General features: G+C 38.1%; 1 protein-coding gene across 6 annotated transcripts in view; it reads right to left on the bottom strand.

Moving 5' to 3' along the window:
• Window positions 1–16393, bottom strand: part of GALK2 (galactokinase 2) — a 182166-nt gene that overhangs the window by 104677 nt on the left and 61096 nt on the right. For 4 of the 6 annotated variants that reach the window (XM_054451218.2, XM_054451215.2, XM_063652214.1 and 1 more), the window contains one exon: window positions 11644–11767. In XM_054451218.2, the coding sequence (XP_054307193.1) occupies window positions 11644–11767 (124 nt within the window). Of the gene's footprint in view, window positions 1–11643; window positions 11768–16393 lie in introns of those variants that run through there. The other 2 variants (XM_054451220.2, XM_063652215.1) reach the window with 1 other exon arrangement.

Genomic DNA, 16393 nt, shown 5'->3' with positions numbered 1-16393 from the left:
CCAGCACTTTGGAAGGCTGAAGCAGGCAGATCACTTGAGGTCAGGAGTTTTAGACCAGCCCAGCCAACATGGTGAAACACCATCTCTACTAAAAATACAAAAATCAGCCAGGTGTGGTGGTGGGTGCCTGTAATCCCAACTACTCAGGAGGCTGAGGCATGAGAATCACTTGAACCCAGGATGCAGAGGCTGTAGTGAACCAACATGATGCCACTGCACTCCAGCCTGGGCAACAGGTTGAGACTCCATCTCAAAAAAAAAAAAAAAAATCAGTGAAAGACAAGAGAACACAGATACAAAGAAATCGGAAAAAAATTCTAGAATATGAAAAAGAAATTTAACAAATGGATATCATAAAATAAACAAAAATATTGGAACAGAACAATTCACCAAATGAAATAAAACATGCATTTGAAAGCTTCAACAATAAACTAGATCAAGCAGAAGAAAGAATTTCAGTATCTGAAGATAGCTCTTTTGAAATAACACAGTCAGACAAATATAAGGAAAAAAGGATAAGAGAGAATGAAAAAACCTTATGTAACTTATGAAGCATCATAAAGCAACCAAATATTTGAATTTTTGGTGTTCAAGAAAGCAGAGAAAACCAAAAGGATAGAAAACCTACTTAACAAAATAATAGCTGAAAACTTCCCCAGTCCAGTAACAGATTTACATATTCTGATACAGGAAGCTCAGAGATCCCCAAACAAATATGACTTTAAAAGGTCTTCTCCATGGCACATTATAGCAAAGTGGTCAAAAGTCAAAGACAACAAGAGAATTCTTAAAGCAGCAAAAGAAAAGCATCTAGACACTTATAAAGGAGCCCCACAAAAACAACAGTGGATTTCTCAGCAGAAACCATACAGGCCCTGAGAAAATGGGATGATATATTCAAAGTGTAGATAGAAAAAGACTGGCAGCCAAGGATACTATACTCAACAAAATCATCCTTCATAAATGAAGGAGAACTGAAGTCTTTCCCAGAAAAACAAAAGCTGAGCACATTTATCATGGATGGGCCGAACCTACAAGCAATGCTTAAGGGAGTACTATACCTGGAAGCAAAGGGATAATATATAAACCAACAGGAAAACACATAAAAGTATAAAGCCCACTGGTAGAGCAAACTCATAAATAAGAAAGAGAAAGGACTCAAATGTTACCAATACAGAACACCACCAAACCACAACAAACAAGAGAGAAATAAAAAAAAGAAAAAAAGATACATAAAACAACCAGAAGTCAATTAACAAAATGACATGAATAAGCCCTCCCATATCAATAATAACATTGAATGTAAACCAATTAAATTTTCCAATTAAAAGATATAAACTAGGATAACTGATTTAAAAACATGACCCTATAATAAGCCCCCTACAAAAATAAAACCTCTTTTCATCTGAAAAAAATACATATATATTGAAAGTAAGGGAATGAAAAAAATATATTCCATGCAAACAGAAACCAAAAGCAAGCAGGAATAGCATGCTTATATCAGATAAAATAGACTTTAAGTCAAAAAAAGTAAAAATAGACAAAGAGGGGGTATTATATAATGACAAAGGGATCAAATTAGCAAAGGATATGACAATTCTAAATACATATGCACTCAACAACAGAGCACCCAGATATATAAAGCAAATATTATTATGACTAAAGGGAGAAAGAGAGCACAATACAATAATACTTGGGGACTTCAACAGCCCACTCTCAACATTACAGAGATCATCACAACAGAAAATTTAAAAAGAAACACCGGATTTAGACTGCACTACTGACCAAATAGACCTAACAGAAATTTACAAAACATTTCATCCAGCAGCTACAGAATATACATTCTTCTCATCAGCAGATGAAACATTCTCCAGGATAGACCATATGTTAGGACACATAACAAGCCTCAACAAATTTTTTTAAATGGAAATCATGTCAAATATCTTCTTAGATACAACAGAATAAAACTAGACAGTGTGTATCAAATATCTTCTTAGATACAATGGATTAAAATTAGATAGTAATAAAAAGAGGAACTTGTGATACTGTATAAATACAAGGAAATTTAACAGCATGATTCTGAATGACCACTAGCTCAAGGAAGAAATTAACATAGAAATCAAAAAATTTATTCAAATAAATGAGAACTGAAACACAACATACCAAAATCTATGGAATATACTAAAAACACTGCCAACAGAGAAGATCATAGCAATGAATGCCTACATCTAAAAAGAAAGAGTTCAAATAAGCAACCTAATTATGCATCTCAGGGAATTAGAAAAGCAATAAAAAACGAAACCCAAAAATAGTAGAAGGAAAGAAATAATGAAGATCAGAATAGAACTAAATAAAGTAGCCACTAAAAAAACATAAAGGGTTAAAGCTTTTGGAGGGATAGCAGATAAGGTGGCTGACTAGACACAGCCAGGAAGCACCACTCCCACTGAACGAGACTAAATATCAAGTAAACTAACAAACTTTGAGCAAATCTTAGAGAGAAAACACCAAGAGTAGATAGAGAAGCAACACAGACACTGAGGCTGAAAAGAGAAGAAGCTGGGAACCTTGTGTGGGGTTGCTGAATGCTAGGGCTCATGCTCAGCCCTGAAAGCCTCCTGAGGGAGGGGTTAGTGAAGGGATAGTGGGGCAACCCACTCTTGCTGCAGATTTCCAATCCTAGGTACAAGAGATCCTATGACGCCCATAAACATTTAAACTGGCAAGGGGATCTGCCTGGAGAGTAGGCAGTAAAAGTACTCCAGCCTATATGGAATGGAGGTTTGGCACACATGGCAGCCGCAGCAGAATACAGCCATAGGTGTCCATCCCCCAAGGCTCCCCTTCTTCCTCTGAGTAACTCTAACCCCAGTTGACCACTGGGTCAAGAGAACAGGGCTGATTTTCCAGTGGGAATGGGGCATGTCTGTTCTGCAGGCACTCCTGCTCACCAGCCCCTTCCAAGGCCTCTGCCCAGCTGCTCTAACAGGAGCATGAGTACAGTGCAGCCCCCACTGCCCAGTATGGGTGCTTTACCAAAAGGCCAGCCTGAGTACTTTCTCAGAGGTCTGGAAGCAGTTGGAATCCCCCAGCACAGTTGGTGCTGTGCCAAAGGGAGCCAAAAGATGGAGCTGTGGGCCAGTCCCAACAGCTCAGGGCTGCAGCATGCAGCTTGGGAATCTTGAGCCAAGATCTGTAGCCAGTGCTACAGCAGGGAAGGAGCTCACACCCTCAGAAGACAGAGAGGAGTGAAACACACAGGCTTGTAAGCCAGCACCAGAGAAGGGCATCTCTCCCTCTACAGCAGCAGTCCCCAACCTTTTTAGCACAGGGACCAGTTTTGTGGAAGACAGTTTTTCCATGGATGGTGTATGTTGGGGAAGAGGGGATGGTTTCAGGTTGAAACTGTTCTACCTCAGATCATCAGGCATTGGATTATCATAAGGAGCATGCAACCTAGATCCCTCCCACATGCAGTCCACAATAGGGTTCATGCTTCTATGACAGTCTAATGCCACTGCTGATCTGATGGGAGACCGAGCTCAGGTGGTAATAATGCTCACTCACCCACTGCTCACCTCCTGCTGTGTGGCCCACTTCTGAACAGGCCATGAAGCAGTAACAGGGATTGGGGAACCCTGCTCTACAGGACCAGTCTAAGAATGGTGTGGCCTATCTGCAGGTCATAGCCTCTGCCTGAGGGAGCCCTGCAGCCCAGAAGACCTAATTTAAAAAAAAAGACAGGATCAGTGCCAGTGATCAGAGGGGGCTTCCTCAAAGCTCAGGAACAGACCTGCTGAGAGGGTCATCTGTCTCCCCCTACCCCACTATAGAGCACTACTGCAAATGCACTGAAATACAAAAAAAGCTGTGAAGCTGATTAAGAGCCTATCTGCTGGCCACCACTCTTAAGCACCATTTACTGGATCACAGCCCAAATTAAAACACCAAAAATAATCTGCCAATATACATCACTTGTGAAACCAGGGGCAAGAATCTAGCCACAAATAAAGATCCTGTACAGAGCCTTGGCCCTCTGAAAGCAACCAGAAATGAAGCCAATTGACTATCCTCCATTTAAACCACAGTTAAAAGAACACCAGTTCTCTCAGAGGAGAATCAGTGAAAAAACTAAAGTAAAAGGAAAAATGGAGTTGTCAGATTACCCAACTTCAAATTATACTACAAGGCTATAGTAACCAAAACAGCATAGTATTGGTACAAAAACAGATACATAGACATAGACTTATAGAACAGAATAGAAAACCCAGAAATAAAGCTGAACACCTACATCCATCTGATCTTCCACAAAGTCAACAAAAACAAGCAATGAAGGAAGGGCTCCCTATTCAATAATTGGTGCTGGTATAACTGGTTAGCCACATGCAGTAGAATGAAACTGGACCCCTATCTTTCAGCATATACAAAAATTTATTCAAGATGGATGAAAGATTTAAATATAAGACCTCAAGCTGTATGAATCCTAGAAGAAAACCTAGGAAATGCTTAGAATTTGGCAAAGATTTTATGGCTAAATCTCCAAAAGCAACTGTGATAAAAACAAAAATTGACAAATGAGACCTAATTAAAGAGCTTCTGCACAGCGAAAGAAACTATCAACAGAATAAACAGATAACTCACAAAATGAGAGAAAATATTCACAAACTATGCATCCGACAAAGATCTAATATCATAATCTGTAAAAACTGTAAACAAATCAACAAGCAAAAAACAAATAATCCCATTTAAAAATGGGCAAAGTATACGAACAAACACTTCTCAAAGGAAGACATACAAATGCAAATCAAAACCACAAGGAGATACCATCTCACTCCGGTCAGAATGGCTATTATGTAAACGTCAACAAGAAACAGATGCTGGCAAGGCTGTGTAGAAAAAGGAATGCTTATACACTCTTGGTGGGAGTGTAAATTAGTTCAGCCACTGTGGAAAGCAGTTTGGAGTTTCCTCACAGAACTTAAAACAGAACTATCATTTAACCCAGCAATCCCATTACTGGGTATATACCCATAGGAAAATAAATTATTCTAAAAAAAAAAGACACATGCACTCATATGTTCATTGAAGCACTATTTACCATAGCAAACACATGGAATCAACCCAGGTGCCCATCAATGGTGGGCTGGATAAAGAAACTGTGGTATACATACACCAGGGAATACTATGCAGCCATAAAAAGGATGAAATCATATCCTTTGCAACAGCATGGATGCAGCTGGAGGCTATAGTCCTAAGCAAATTAACACAGGAACAGAAAATCAAGTACTGCTGCATGTTCTCACTTACAAGTGGGAGCTAAATATGAGTACATAGGGACATAAAGATGGGAACAATAGACACTGAGGACTAGTAAGCAATGGCGGGGGCAGCAGGGAGGCAGGAAGTGTGGGCTGAAAAACTGCCTATTGGCTGCTATGTTAACCACCTGGGTGATGGGATCATCTTTACCCCAAACATCACCATTACAAAATGTATCCAAGTAACAAACCTGCACATGTAACCCCTGAATATAAAATAAAAGTTGAAATTATTTTATTGAAAAAATACAAAGAATCAAGAAAATGGAAAGTTGATTATTTGAAAAGAAGAACAAAATTGATAAACCGCTAGCCAGATTAACCACGAAAAAAAGTGAGAAGACCCAAATAAACAAAATCAGAATAAAAAAAGGAACATTACAACTGATACCATGGAAATACAAAAGCTTATCAGACACTGTTATAAACAACTATACTATACACAAACAAACCAGAAAACCTAAAGGAAATTGATAAATTCCTAAACACACAACATACCAAGATTAAATCAGGAAGAAACAAAAAACATAAACAGACTAGTAACAAGTACCAAGATTGAAACAGTAAAATGAAAAGGCTTCCAACAAAGAAAAGCCCAAGACTGGACAGCTTCACTGAAAAATTCTACCAAACTTACAAAGAACAAATACCAATCCTCTTCAAACAATTCCAATAAATTGAAGAGAAGGGAATTAACCTAGTCCCAAAAGGCAAGCATCACTCTGATGCTAAAATTAGACAAAGGTGTAACAAAAACCAAAACTGCAGGCCAAGATCCCTATTTACATATATGTAAAAATCTTCAACAAAATTGCAGCAAACTGAATCCAACAGCACATCAAAAAGATAAAACACCATGATCAAGTGGGATTTATCCCAGGGATGCAAGGAGTGTTCAAGAAACACAAATCACTAAATGTGACACATCACATCAGTAGACTAAAGGACAGAAACCATATAATCATCTCAATAGGCATAGAGAAAGCATGTAATAAAATTCAACATCCTTTCATGATAAAAACTCTCAATTATCAGGCATAGAGTAAATACACCACAACACAATAAAAGTCTCATATGACAAACCCACAGCTAACATCATATCAAATAAAGAAAAGTTGAAGCCTTTCCTGTAAAACCTGGAACCCAACAAAGATGACCAATATCCCTACTCCTAGTCAACATAATACTGGAAATCTTAGCCAGAATAATCAGGCAAGAATAAAAATAGAAGGATCCAAGTTGAAATGGAGGAAGTTAAATTGTCCTGTTTCACAGGTGACATGATTTTATATCCAGAAAAACCTAGACTCCAAAAAAAACTCTTACACCTGATAAATAAATTCAGTAAAGTTGCAGTATAAAAAAACCAACATACAAAAATTTGCATTTCAATACACCAATAATGAACTAGCTGAGAAAGAAATTAAGCCAGAAATGCTGTTTATAATAGCTACAAAAAAAAAACCTAAGAATAAATTTAACCAAGGAGATGAAAGATCTCTAAGGAAAACTAGAAAACATTGATGAATGAAATTGAAGAGGACACAAACAAATGAAAAGACATCCCATGTTCATGGATTGAAAAAATTAATATTGTTAAAATGAACATACTCCCCAAAGCAGTCTACAAATTCAATGCAATCCCTATGAAAATACTACTGTCATTTTCACAAAAATAGAAAAAAATCCTAAAATATGTATAAAACCAAAAAAAAGAGCCCAAATAGCCAAAGCACTCCTGAGGAAAAAGAACAAAGCAAGAGGCATCACACTACATGACCTCAAAATATATTACAAGGCTATAAAAACCCAAACAGCAAGGTATTGGTATCAAAACAGATACAAGTACTAATGGGACAGAAGAGAGAACCCAGAAATACATCCATGTATGTACAGCAAACTCATTTTCTTTTTTTTTTTTAATTTTTTTATTTTTTTCGAGACAGAGTTTTTTGCTCTTGTTGCCCAGGCTGGAGTGCAGTGGCATGATCTTGGCTCACTGCAACCTCCGCCTCCTGGGTTCAAGCAATTCTCCTGCCTCAGCCTCCTGAGTAGCTGAGATTATAGGCACGCACCACCATGCCCAGCTAATTTTTTGTATTTTTAATAGAGACAGGGCTTCATCATGTTGGCCAGGATGGTCTCAAACTCCTGACCTCAGGTGATCTGCCTGCCTCAGCCTCCCAAAGTGCAGGGATTGTAGGCATGAGCCACCGCGCCCGGCCAGCAAACTCATTTTCAACAAAGGTACCAAGAAAATACATTCAGGAAAGAACACCCTCTTGAATAAATGGTGCTGGGAAAACTCAATACCCATGTGCAGAAGAATGAATTGAACCCTTATTTCTCACCATATACAAAATTCAATCCAAGATAGGTTAAAGACTTAAACATAACACCTACAACTATAAAACTACTAGAAAGAAATATAGGGGAAACACTTTAGGATATAGCCAAAGATTTTATGGCTAAGATCTCAAAAGTACAGAAAAACAAAACAAAAATAGATAAATAAAACTATTTTAAACTAAAAAGCTTCTGCCCATGTAGGAAGCAATCAACAGAGTGGGGAGACAACATGTTGAATGGGAGAAAATATTTGCAAACTATTCATCCAGCAAGGAACTAATATCCAAAATATACAAGGAACTCAAAACACTCAATAGTAAAAACTAGTAATAATCCCATTTAAAAGTGGACAAATAACATGAAGAGACATTTTTCCAAAGACATACATACATATGGCAGATAGGTATATGAAAACTGCTTACCATCACTAATCATCAGCAAAATGGAAATCAAAACCACAATGAGACATCATCTTACCCAAGTTAGAATGGCTATTACTAATAAGACAAAAGATAACAGATGCTGGTAAGGACACAGAAAAAAGGAAACACTTATACACTGTTGGTGGGAGTGTAAATTAGTGCAGCCATTATAGAAAACAGTAGGGAGATTTCTCAGACCACTAAAAACACAACTACCATATGATCCAGCAACCCTAATACTTCGTATAATATCAGTATACGCAGTATATCAGTATACCAAGGGAATACCAGCACTCCATGTTTATTCCAGTACCATTCACAATAGCAAAGATAGGGAATCAACCTAAGTGCCCACCAACAGGTGAATAAATAAAGAAAATATATATATACACAATGGAATACTATTCAGCCATAAAAAAAAAAATCATGTCATTTGCAGCAATGTGGATGGAATAAGCCAGGTACAGAAAAACAAACATCAGATATTCTCACTCATATGTGGGAACTTAAAAAATTGATCTCATGAAGGTACAGGGTAGAATGATAGATAATAGAGGTGAGGAATGGTCAGTGAATGGGGGATAAAAAGAGGTTGGCAAATAGGTAAAAACATACAGTTAGATAGAAGGAATAAGTTTTAATGGTCTATAGCAGAGTAGGGGGACTATAGTTAACAACCATGTATTCTATATTTCAAAATAGCTAGAAGAAAGGACCTGTAATGTCCCAACACATAAATGACAGAGCAAGACTCTGTCTCAAAAAAAAAAAAAAAAAAAAAGACTTGTATCTATAAGAAACTCAAAAATAGGGAAATGATTTGAGAAGACCCTTCAACAAAGAATACATCTAGGTAGCAAATAAGTAGATGAAAAGATGTTCAACATCATTAATCAGAGAAATTTAAAAACTTGAAATATGCTACTACACATTTATGAGAATAGCTAAAATTTTAAGACATGTTAGTAACACCACTGGTGAGAATGTAAAATTATACAACTTTGGCAAGCAGAAAATATCTTTCTTTTTTTTTTTCTTTTTTTTTTTGAGACAGTCTCGCTCTGTCACCCTGGCTGGAGTGTGGAGTGCAGTGGCACAATCTTGGCTCACTGCAACCTCCACCTCCCAGGTTCAAGCGATTCTCCTGTGTCAGCCTCCTGAGTAGCTGGGATTACAGGTGCATGCCACAATGCCCAACTAATTGTTTTGTATTCTTAGTGGAGACAAGCTTTTTCCATGCTGCCCAGGCTGGTCTCGAACTCCCAGGCTCAAGCAAACCATCCACCTCAGCCTCCCAAAATGCTGGGATTACAAGCATGAACCACCATGCCCAGCCAGAAAATTTCTTTAAAAGGCTATATTAGTTCATTTTCATGCTGCTGATAAAGACATACTTGAGACTGAGCAATTTACAAAAGCAAGAGGTTTAATGGACTTACAGTTCCACATGGCTGCAGGAGCCTCACAATCATGGCAGAAGGCAAGGAGGAGCAAGTCACATCTTATATGGATGGTGGCGAGCAAAAAGAGAGCTTGTGCAGGGAAACTCCCATTTTTAAAACCATCAGATCTCATGAGACTGATTCATTATCACAAGAACAGCATGGGAAAGACCCGTCCCCATGATTCAATTACCTCCCACCAGGTTCCTCCCAGGACACATGGGAATTGTGGGAGTTACAATTCAAGATGAGATTTGGGTGGGGACACCACCAAACCATATCAAAGGCAAACTAGGATGGATGCAGTAGCTCAAACCTGTAATCCCAGCACTTTAGGAGGTTGATGCAGGTGGATCACTTGAGGTCAGTAGTTCAAGACCAGCCTGGTCAACATGGTGAAATCCCATCTCTACTAAAAAATACAAAAATTAGCCAGGTGTGATGGCATGTGCCTGCAGTCCCAGCTACTCCAGAGACTGAAGTGGGAGAATCTCTTGAAGCCGGGAGGCAGAGGTTGAGTTGAGCCGAGATTGCCCCACTACACTCCAGGCTGAGCAACAGGGTGAGACCCTGTCTCAATAAATAAATGGCAAACCAGACACTCCAATCATAGGTATTTACCCAAGAGAAATGAAACATATGTCCACACATATATTTGTACATAGATATTTGTAGCAGTATTATTCATACAGGCAAAAACTGGGAATGATCTAAATGTCATTATTGGTAAACAGATAAACAAATTAAGATATACCTACACAATGAATGCTAAAACAAATGGACAATTCTAGGAGACATACTGCATGCTTCCTAGGGGTCCTGGTAGAATCAAGCCTCCTGCCTCTAGCAGGGACTAAATGTCTTGATAATTCACCTCTAATTGCCCAACTCATTCTTCATGCTCTTTCCTACTGCTCCTGGGACCATTTCTCAAATATACTACCTTCATCCAGGTCTGTCTCAGGATCTACTTTTGTGAAAAACAAAACTGAAACCACATAGTCATTATTGTGGGAATGATTAAGTAAATTTTACTAAATCAAGATGACAAAATATTATGCACCGATTTTTAACTGTTCATAAACAATGACACGAAAATATGTTTGAGATAATGTGAGCTTTTCAAGGGTCCAAAATGCACACAAGATATACTATCAGACATGCGAAATGAAAAGGAGAAAAAAGATCTTCTACAGTAAGTTCCATATAAAAGTAAAAAACTTCTATGTCTTGCACAAACTGGTATAGAGTCTTATCAAAAATATTTTCCGAATACATGAATGTTATTGCAGATAAACTAACAAATGAACAAGCCAAACATATAATATGCCAAATATAAGCCAAAATCTTTTTCTGTAATTAACAAGTCAAATCCATTCTAATACATTAGAAGCAAGTAGAGTTTAACCCAGAAATGCAAAAAGGGCTCAACATTAGAAAATTCATCAGACTAATTCACCATATTTTAAAAAAACTGATCTTCAATTCTAAATAGACATTTAATTAAATTCAATACCTGTTAGTAAACTTTTTTAATCTTAGCAAACTAAGATTTTTTTTAAAGACTTTGTTAACTTGATAAAGCATATGTACTAGAAACTTACCTCTATTAGGCACCAGACTCTGTTTTATATGCTAGGGCATTGAAGAAGAGAGGCAACAGGGCCTGAAGTCACAGAGTTTACAGTCTACTGGGTGACACAGGTAAATAAACAGATAATAATAATACAGCATAATAAGATGCTATGACAAGATACTTAGAAGGTGCCATAGTAACATAGGAAAACATCAGACCTTACTTTGCTGGAGATAATTAGATCAATAGATGATAAGTACCTATCGGACAAGGACAGAGTTATTTATCTTTGTATCACCTGGTATCTAAGACTATGTCTAGCACATGGTAGGTCTTTGGTAAATATTCCTTAAATGAATTGACAAATGAACAAAATGAACAAACAATAAATAATGGCCTTAGAATTCTTTTAATGTCAGGTACAAAATATCAATACATTAAATGACTTGTTATAAATTTGATGTCTCCTAAAGAGTTCATTTGGGTACAAACAGAACCATACATACACACACACACTAGCAATTTTAAATACTCACGGATACAAGGGATTCGTATTGGCCAGTTGGAGAGTGTACGTTTTCACAGGTTCTACAGCTATTAGCACATCTTGTTCTACAGCCATAGGAAGAACAGAATATCCACAATAATCTATATGCTCTCCTAGAAAAAAGAGAAAGCTTTTTTAATCATTGCTAATATATAAAACAAAAGCACCTCAAGAAAGTTTACATACAGGAAAAAACTGACCATGAGCCAGGTTTTAACAGTAAATAAAAATAAAGGGAAGCAGAGCAAGATGGTCAAATAGAACCCTTCCATGATCTTACACCAAATTGAGCAACTATCTATGCAATAAACACCTTCATAAGAACCCAGAAAATTCAGGTGAGTACCTGAAAATCACAGTACCTGGTTTTAACATAACATCGGGGATAGAGGAATTGAAGAGGACAGGAAAGACAGTCTTGCATTGCCTACAGGATCCCTCCCAGCATGGACAGAGAAACTGTGTTTGGGGGAGGGAGGGTGCAGTGAGTGTGGGTCTTCGCACTGGAACTCAGTGCAGCCATGTTACAGCAAAACACAAAACAGAGCAGAATTCTGCTAGCACCCAAGGAGGGAGCATTTAGATCAGCCCTGGGCAAGACAGAATTCTCAATCTCAGCAGGAGGAACCTGAGTCCCAACCAACCTCACCTCTGGCTAATTAAAGTGGCCTGGTGCCCAGAATAAGCTTAAGTGGCTGTCAGGCCACAAGTACCGCAGTCCTCGGTCAAGCCCTGGTACTGCACCGTCCTTGGAGGCAGTAGACTTGGGATGTGTGAACAAGTGTGACACCAGCTGTGGCAGCCAGGGGAGTGCCTGATCACATTGCACCCAATTCCAGGAAGTGCAACTTGGGGAGAGATTCCTTTAGCTTAAGGAAAGAAGGGGGAAGAGTACAGAAGACTGTCTTGCAATTTGGGTACCAGCTCAGCCAAAGTAAAGCACCAAGGAGATTCCTGAAGCTGTCAATTCCAGGACTTAGTTCCTGGACCCACCCTCATTCAGAGGGAATCCACTGCCCTGAAGAGAAGAACCCAGTCTTGGCAGGATTCACCTGCTCACTAAAGATCCCTTGGGCCTTGAATAAACATCAGCAGTAACCAGGCAAGATCCAGTATTATACAGGCTTCAGGTGTGATCCAGCACAGTGCCAGCTGTGGAAGCCATGGAAGTGCTCTAGGCAGCCCAGTATGGAGAGAGACTACTTCTGACTGGGAGGAGTAAAGGGAAGACATCAAGAGGACTTTGCCTGACAACCCAGGGAATTCTCCTTTACCTTACCCAAACTTGTCAAGGCAGTGCCTCTAGATGTCAGGAAGAATTGCAGCATTCCTGGGCTTAGAGCACCTCCTTGTGCCAATATGCCCATAAGGCCCACAGGCTTAGAGCACAACACACTCAACGCGATTTGAATACATGAAAAGCCTTCTCAAGAATGAAGGGTACAAACAAGCCCAGACTACACAGACAAATAAATATCTAATTTGTCAATGCCCATAAGTGATGAATGTCCACAAGCATCAAGAGTATCCAGGAAAACATGACCTCATTAAATGAACTACAGAAGATACCAGTGACCAATCCCAGAAAGATAGAGATGTATGTCCTTTCAGACAGAGAATTCAAAAGAGCTGTCTTGAGGAAGCTCAACAAACTTAAAGATAACACAGAGAAGAAATTCATTATTCTATCAGAGAAATTTAACAGAGATTAAAATAGCTTTTGAAATTTCAAACAGAAATTCTGCAGATGAAAAATTCAACTGACAAACTCAAAAATGTCTCAGAGTCTCTCAACAGCAGAATCGATCAAGAAAAATAAATAGTGAACCTGAAGACAGGCTATATAAAAATACACAGTCAGAGGAGAGAAAAGAAAAATAATTTAAAAAGAATGAAGCCTCTCTACAAGATCTAGAAAATAGCCTAAAAGGGGCAAATCTAAGAGTTATTGGCTTTAAAGAGGATGTAGAGATAGAGAGATCAGGGTAGAAAGTTTATTCAGTGAAATACTGATAGAAAACTTTCCAAACCTAAGAAAAGATACAAATATTAAGGTATAAGAAGATCACACAACACCAAAAGGATTCAACCCAAATAAGATTAACTCAATTAATATATTAATCAAACTCTCGAAGGTCAAGGATAAAGAAAGTATTCTGAAAGCAGAAAAAGAAAAGAAGCAAAGAACATACAAAGGGACTCCAATATGTCTGGCAGGAGACAACTCCGCAGGAAACTTAGAGGCCAAGAAAGAGGGGGATGACATATTCAAAGTGTTGAAGAAAAACAACTTTTGAACTAGAATATTATTTCCAGTAAAATTATCCTTCAAACATGAAAGAGAAATACTTTCCCAGACAAACACAGCTGAGGGGTTTCATCAACACCAGACTTGTCTTGCAAAAAATGCTAAAGAGAGTTCTTCAATCTGAAAGAAAAGCACATTAATGTAAAAAATATGTATCACTTGGTAGTACAGAACTCACTGGTAGTGGTAAATGAACAGATGAATACAGAATACTCTAACACTGTAACTATAGTGTTAAAACACTCATATCTTAGTAGGAAGATTAAAAGTCAAACCTATCAAAAATAGTAACTGAAACAACTTTCTGAGCATAAAAAGATATAAACAGAGACAATCAAAAGTGACAAAGCAGCCGGGCATGGTGGCTCAAGCCTGTAATCCTAGCACTTTGGGAGGACAAGGCAGGAAGATCACGAGGTCAGGAGATCGAGACTATCCTGGCTAACATGGTGAAACCCCATCTCTACTAAAAATACAAAAAAAAAAAATTGCCGGGTGTGGTGGCATGTGCCTGTAGTCCCAGCTACTTGAGAGGCTGAGGCAGGAGAATCACTTGAACCTGGGAGGCAGAGGTTGCAGTGAGCCGAGATCACGCCCCTGTACTCCAGCCAGGGTGACAGAGTGAGACTCCATCTCAAAAAAAAAAAAAAAAAAAAAGTGACAAAGTGAAGAAATGGGGTTAAGGTGTAGTTTTGGGGGTTTTTTTGTTTTCTTTTTGCTGATTTCTTTTTTATTTTCATTGTAATCAGAGTTAAGCTGTCATCTACTTAAAATAATTGGTTATGTTATTTGCAAGCCTCACAGTAACCACAAAACAAAAACCTGTAACAGATACAAAAAAAGTTGGGTTTTTTTGTTTGTTTGTTTGTTTTTGAGACAGAGTCTTGCTCGGTCGCCCAGGCTGGAGTGCAGTGGCATGATCTCAGCTCACTGCACGCTCTGCCTCCCGGGTTCATGCCATTCTCCTGCCTCAGCCCCCGAGTAGCTGGGACTACAGGCACCCACTGCCATGCCCAGCTAAATTTTTTTGTATTTTTTAGTAGAGATGGGGTTTCACCGTGTTAGCCAGGATGGTCTCGATCTCCTGACCTCATGATCTGCCCCCCTCTGCCTGCCAATGTGCTGGGATTACAGGCGTGGGGCACCGCGCCCAGCCCAAAAAAAGTTTTAAATAATAAATTAAAACATTGTCAGAAAAAGTCACTTTTACACAAAGGAAGACAAGAAGGAAGGAAGAAAGAGAGGACCAACAAAACAACCAGAAATAAATAACAAAATGGCAGTAGTAAGTCTGTACCTTATAACTATAACACTGAATATAAATGGACTAAATTCCCAATAAAAGACAAAGTGGATGAATGGATTAAAAAAACAAAAACAATAAGCTAACCTCATCCATAAAGATATGCAGACCAAAAAAAATAAAATAAAATAGAAAAAGATATTCCGGAACACACACCAGGGCCAATTGTGGGGTGGAGGGGAAAGGGAGGAAGAGCATTAGGACAAATAGCTAATGCATGCACGGCTTAAAACCTAGATGATGGGTTGACAGGTGCAGCAAACCACCATGGCACACGTATACCTATGTACCAAACCTACACATTCTGCATTTATATCCCAGAACTTAAAGTAAAATTTTTAAAAAAAGAAAAAGATATTCCATACAAATGAAAACCAAACGAGAGCAAGAGTAGTTATGCATAAATAAACAGGATTCAAGATAAAAACTATAAAAAGAGACGAAGGTCATTATATAATGTCAAAGGAGTCAGTTCAGCAACAGGATATAACAATTGTAAATATATATGCACCCAATGCTGGAGCACTCAGATATGTAAAACAAACATTATTAAAACTAAAAAGGATAGATGCCTATAGAATAATAGCTGGGGACTTCAAAACCTCACTTTTAGCCCTGGGGTATTCATCCAGGGAGAAAATCAACAAAGAAACATCAGACTTAATCTGCACTATAGAACAAATGGATATTTATAAAAACATTCCATCCAACAGCCCCAGAATACACATTCTTCTTATCAGTGCCCAGAATATTCTCCAGGATAGATCTTAAGTTAGACCACAAAACAAGTCTCAAAAAGTTCAAAAAAGTTAAAATAATATCAAGTATCTTCTCTGATCATAATGAAATAAAATTAGAAATAAACATGAAGAAAAACTTTGGAAACTAAGCAAACATATGGAAAGTAAAAAATATGCTCCTGAATGACCAGTGGGCCAATGAAAAAATTAAGAAATTTTTAAATTTCATGAAACATGTGGAAGTGAAAAGACAACAGATCAAAATCTCCATGATACAGAAAGAGCAGTACAAAAAAGGACATTTAAAACAATAAACACCTACATCAAAAAGGTAGAAATATGTCAAATAAGCAACCTAAAGATGCATCTTAACAAATGAGAAAGGCAA

The sequence above is a fragment of the Pongo pygmaeus genome, chromosome 16, assembly GCF_028885625.2.
Source record: "Pongo pygmaeus isolate AG05252 chromosome 16, NHGRI_mPonPyg2-v2.0_pri, whole genome shotgun sequence".
Lineage (NCBI taxonomy): Eukaryota > Metazoa > Chordata > Mammalia > Primates > Hominidae > Pongo > Pongo pygmaeus.
Note: the sequence above shows the minus strand (reverse complement) of the source record. Positions and strands in the feature narration are given on the sequence as shown.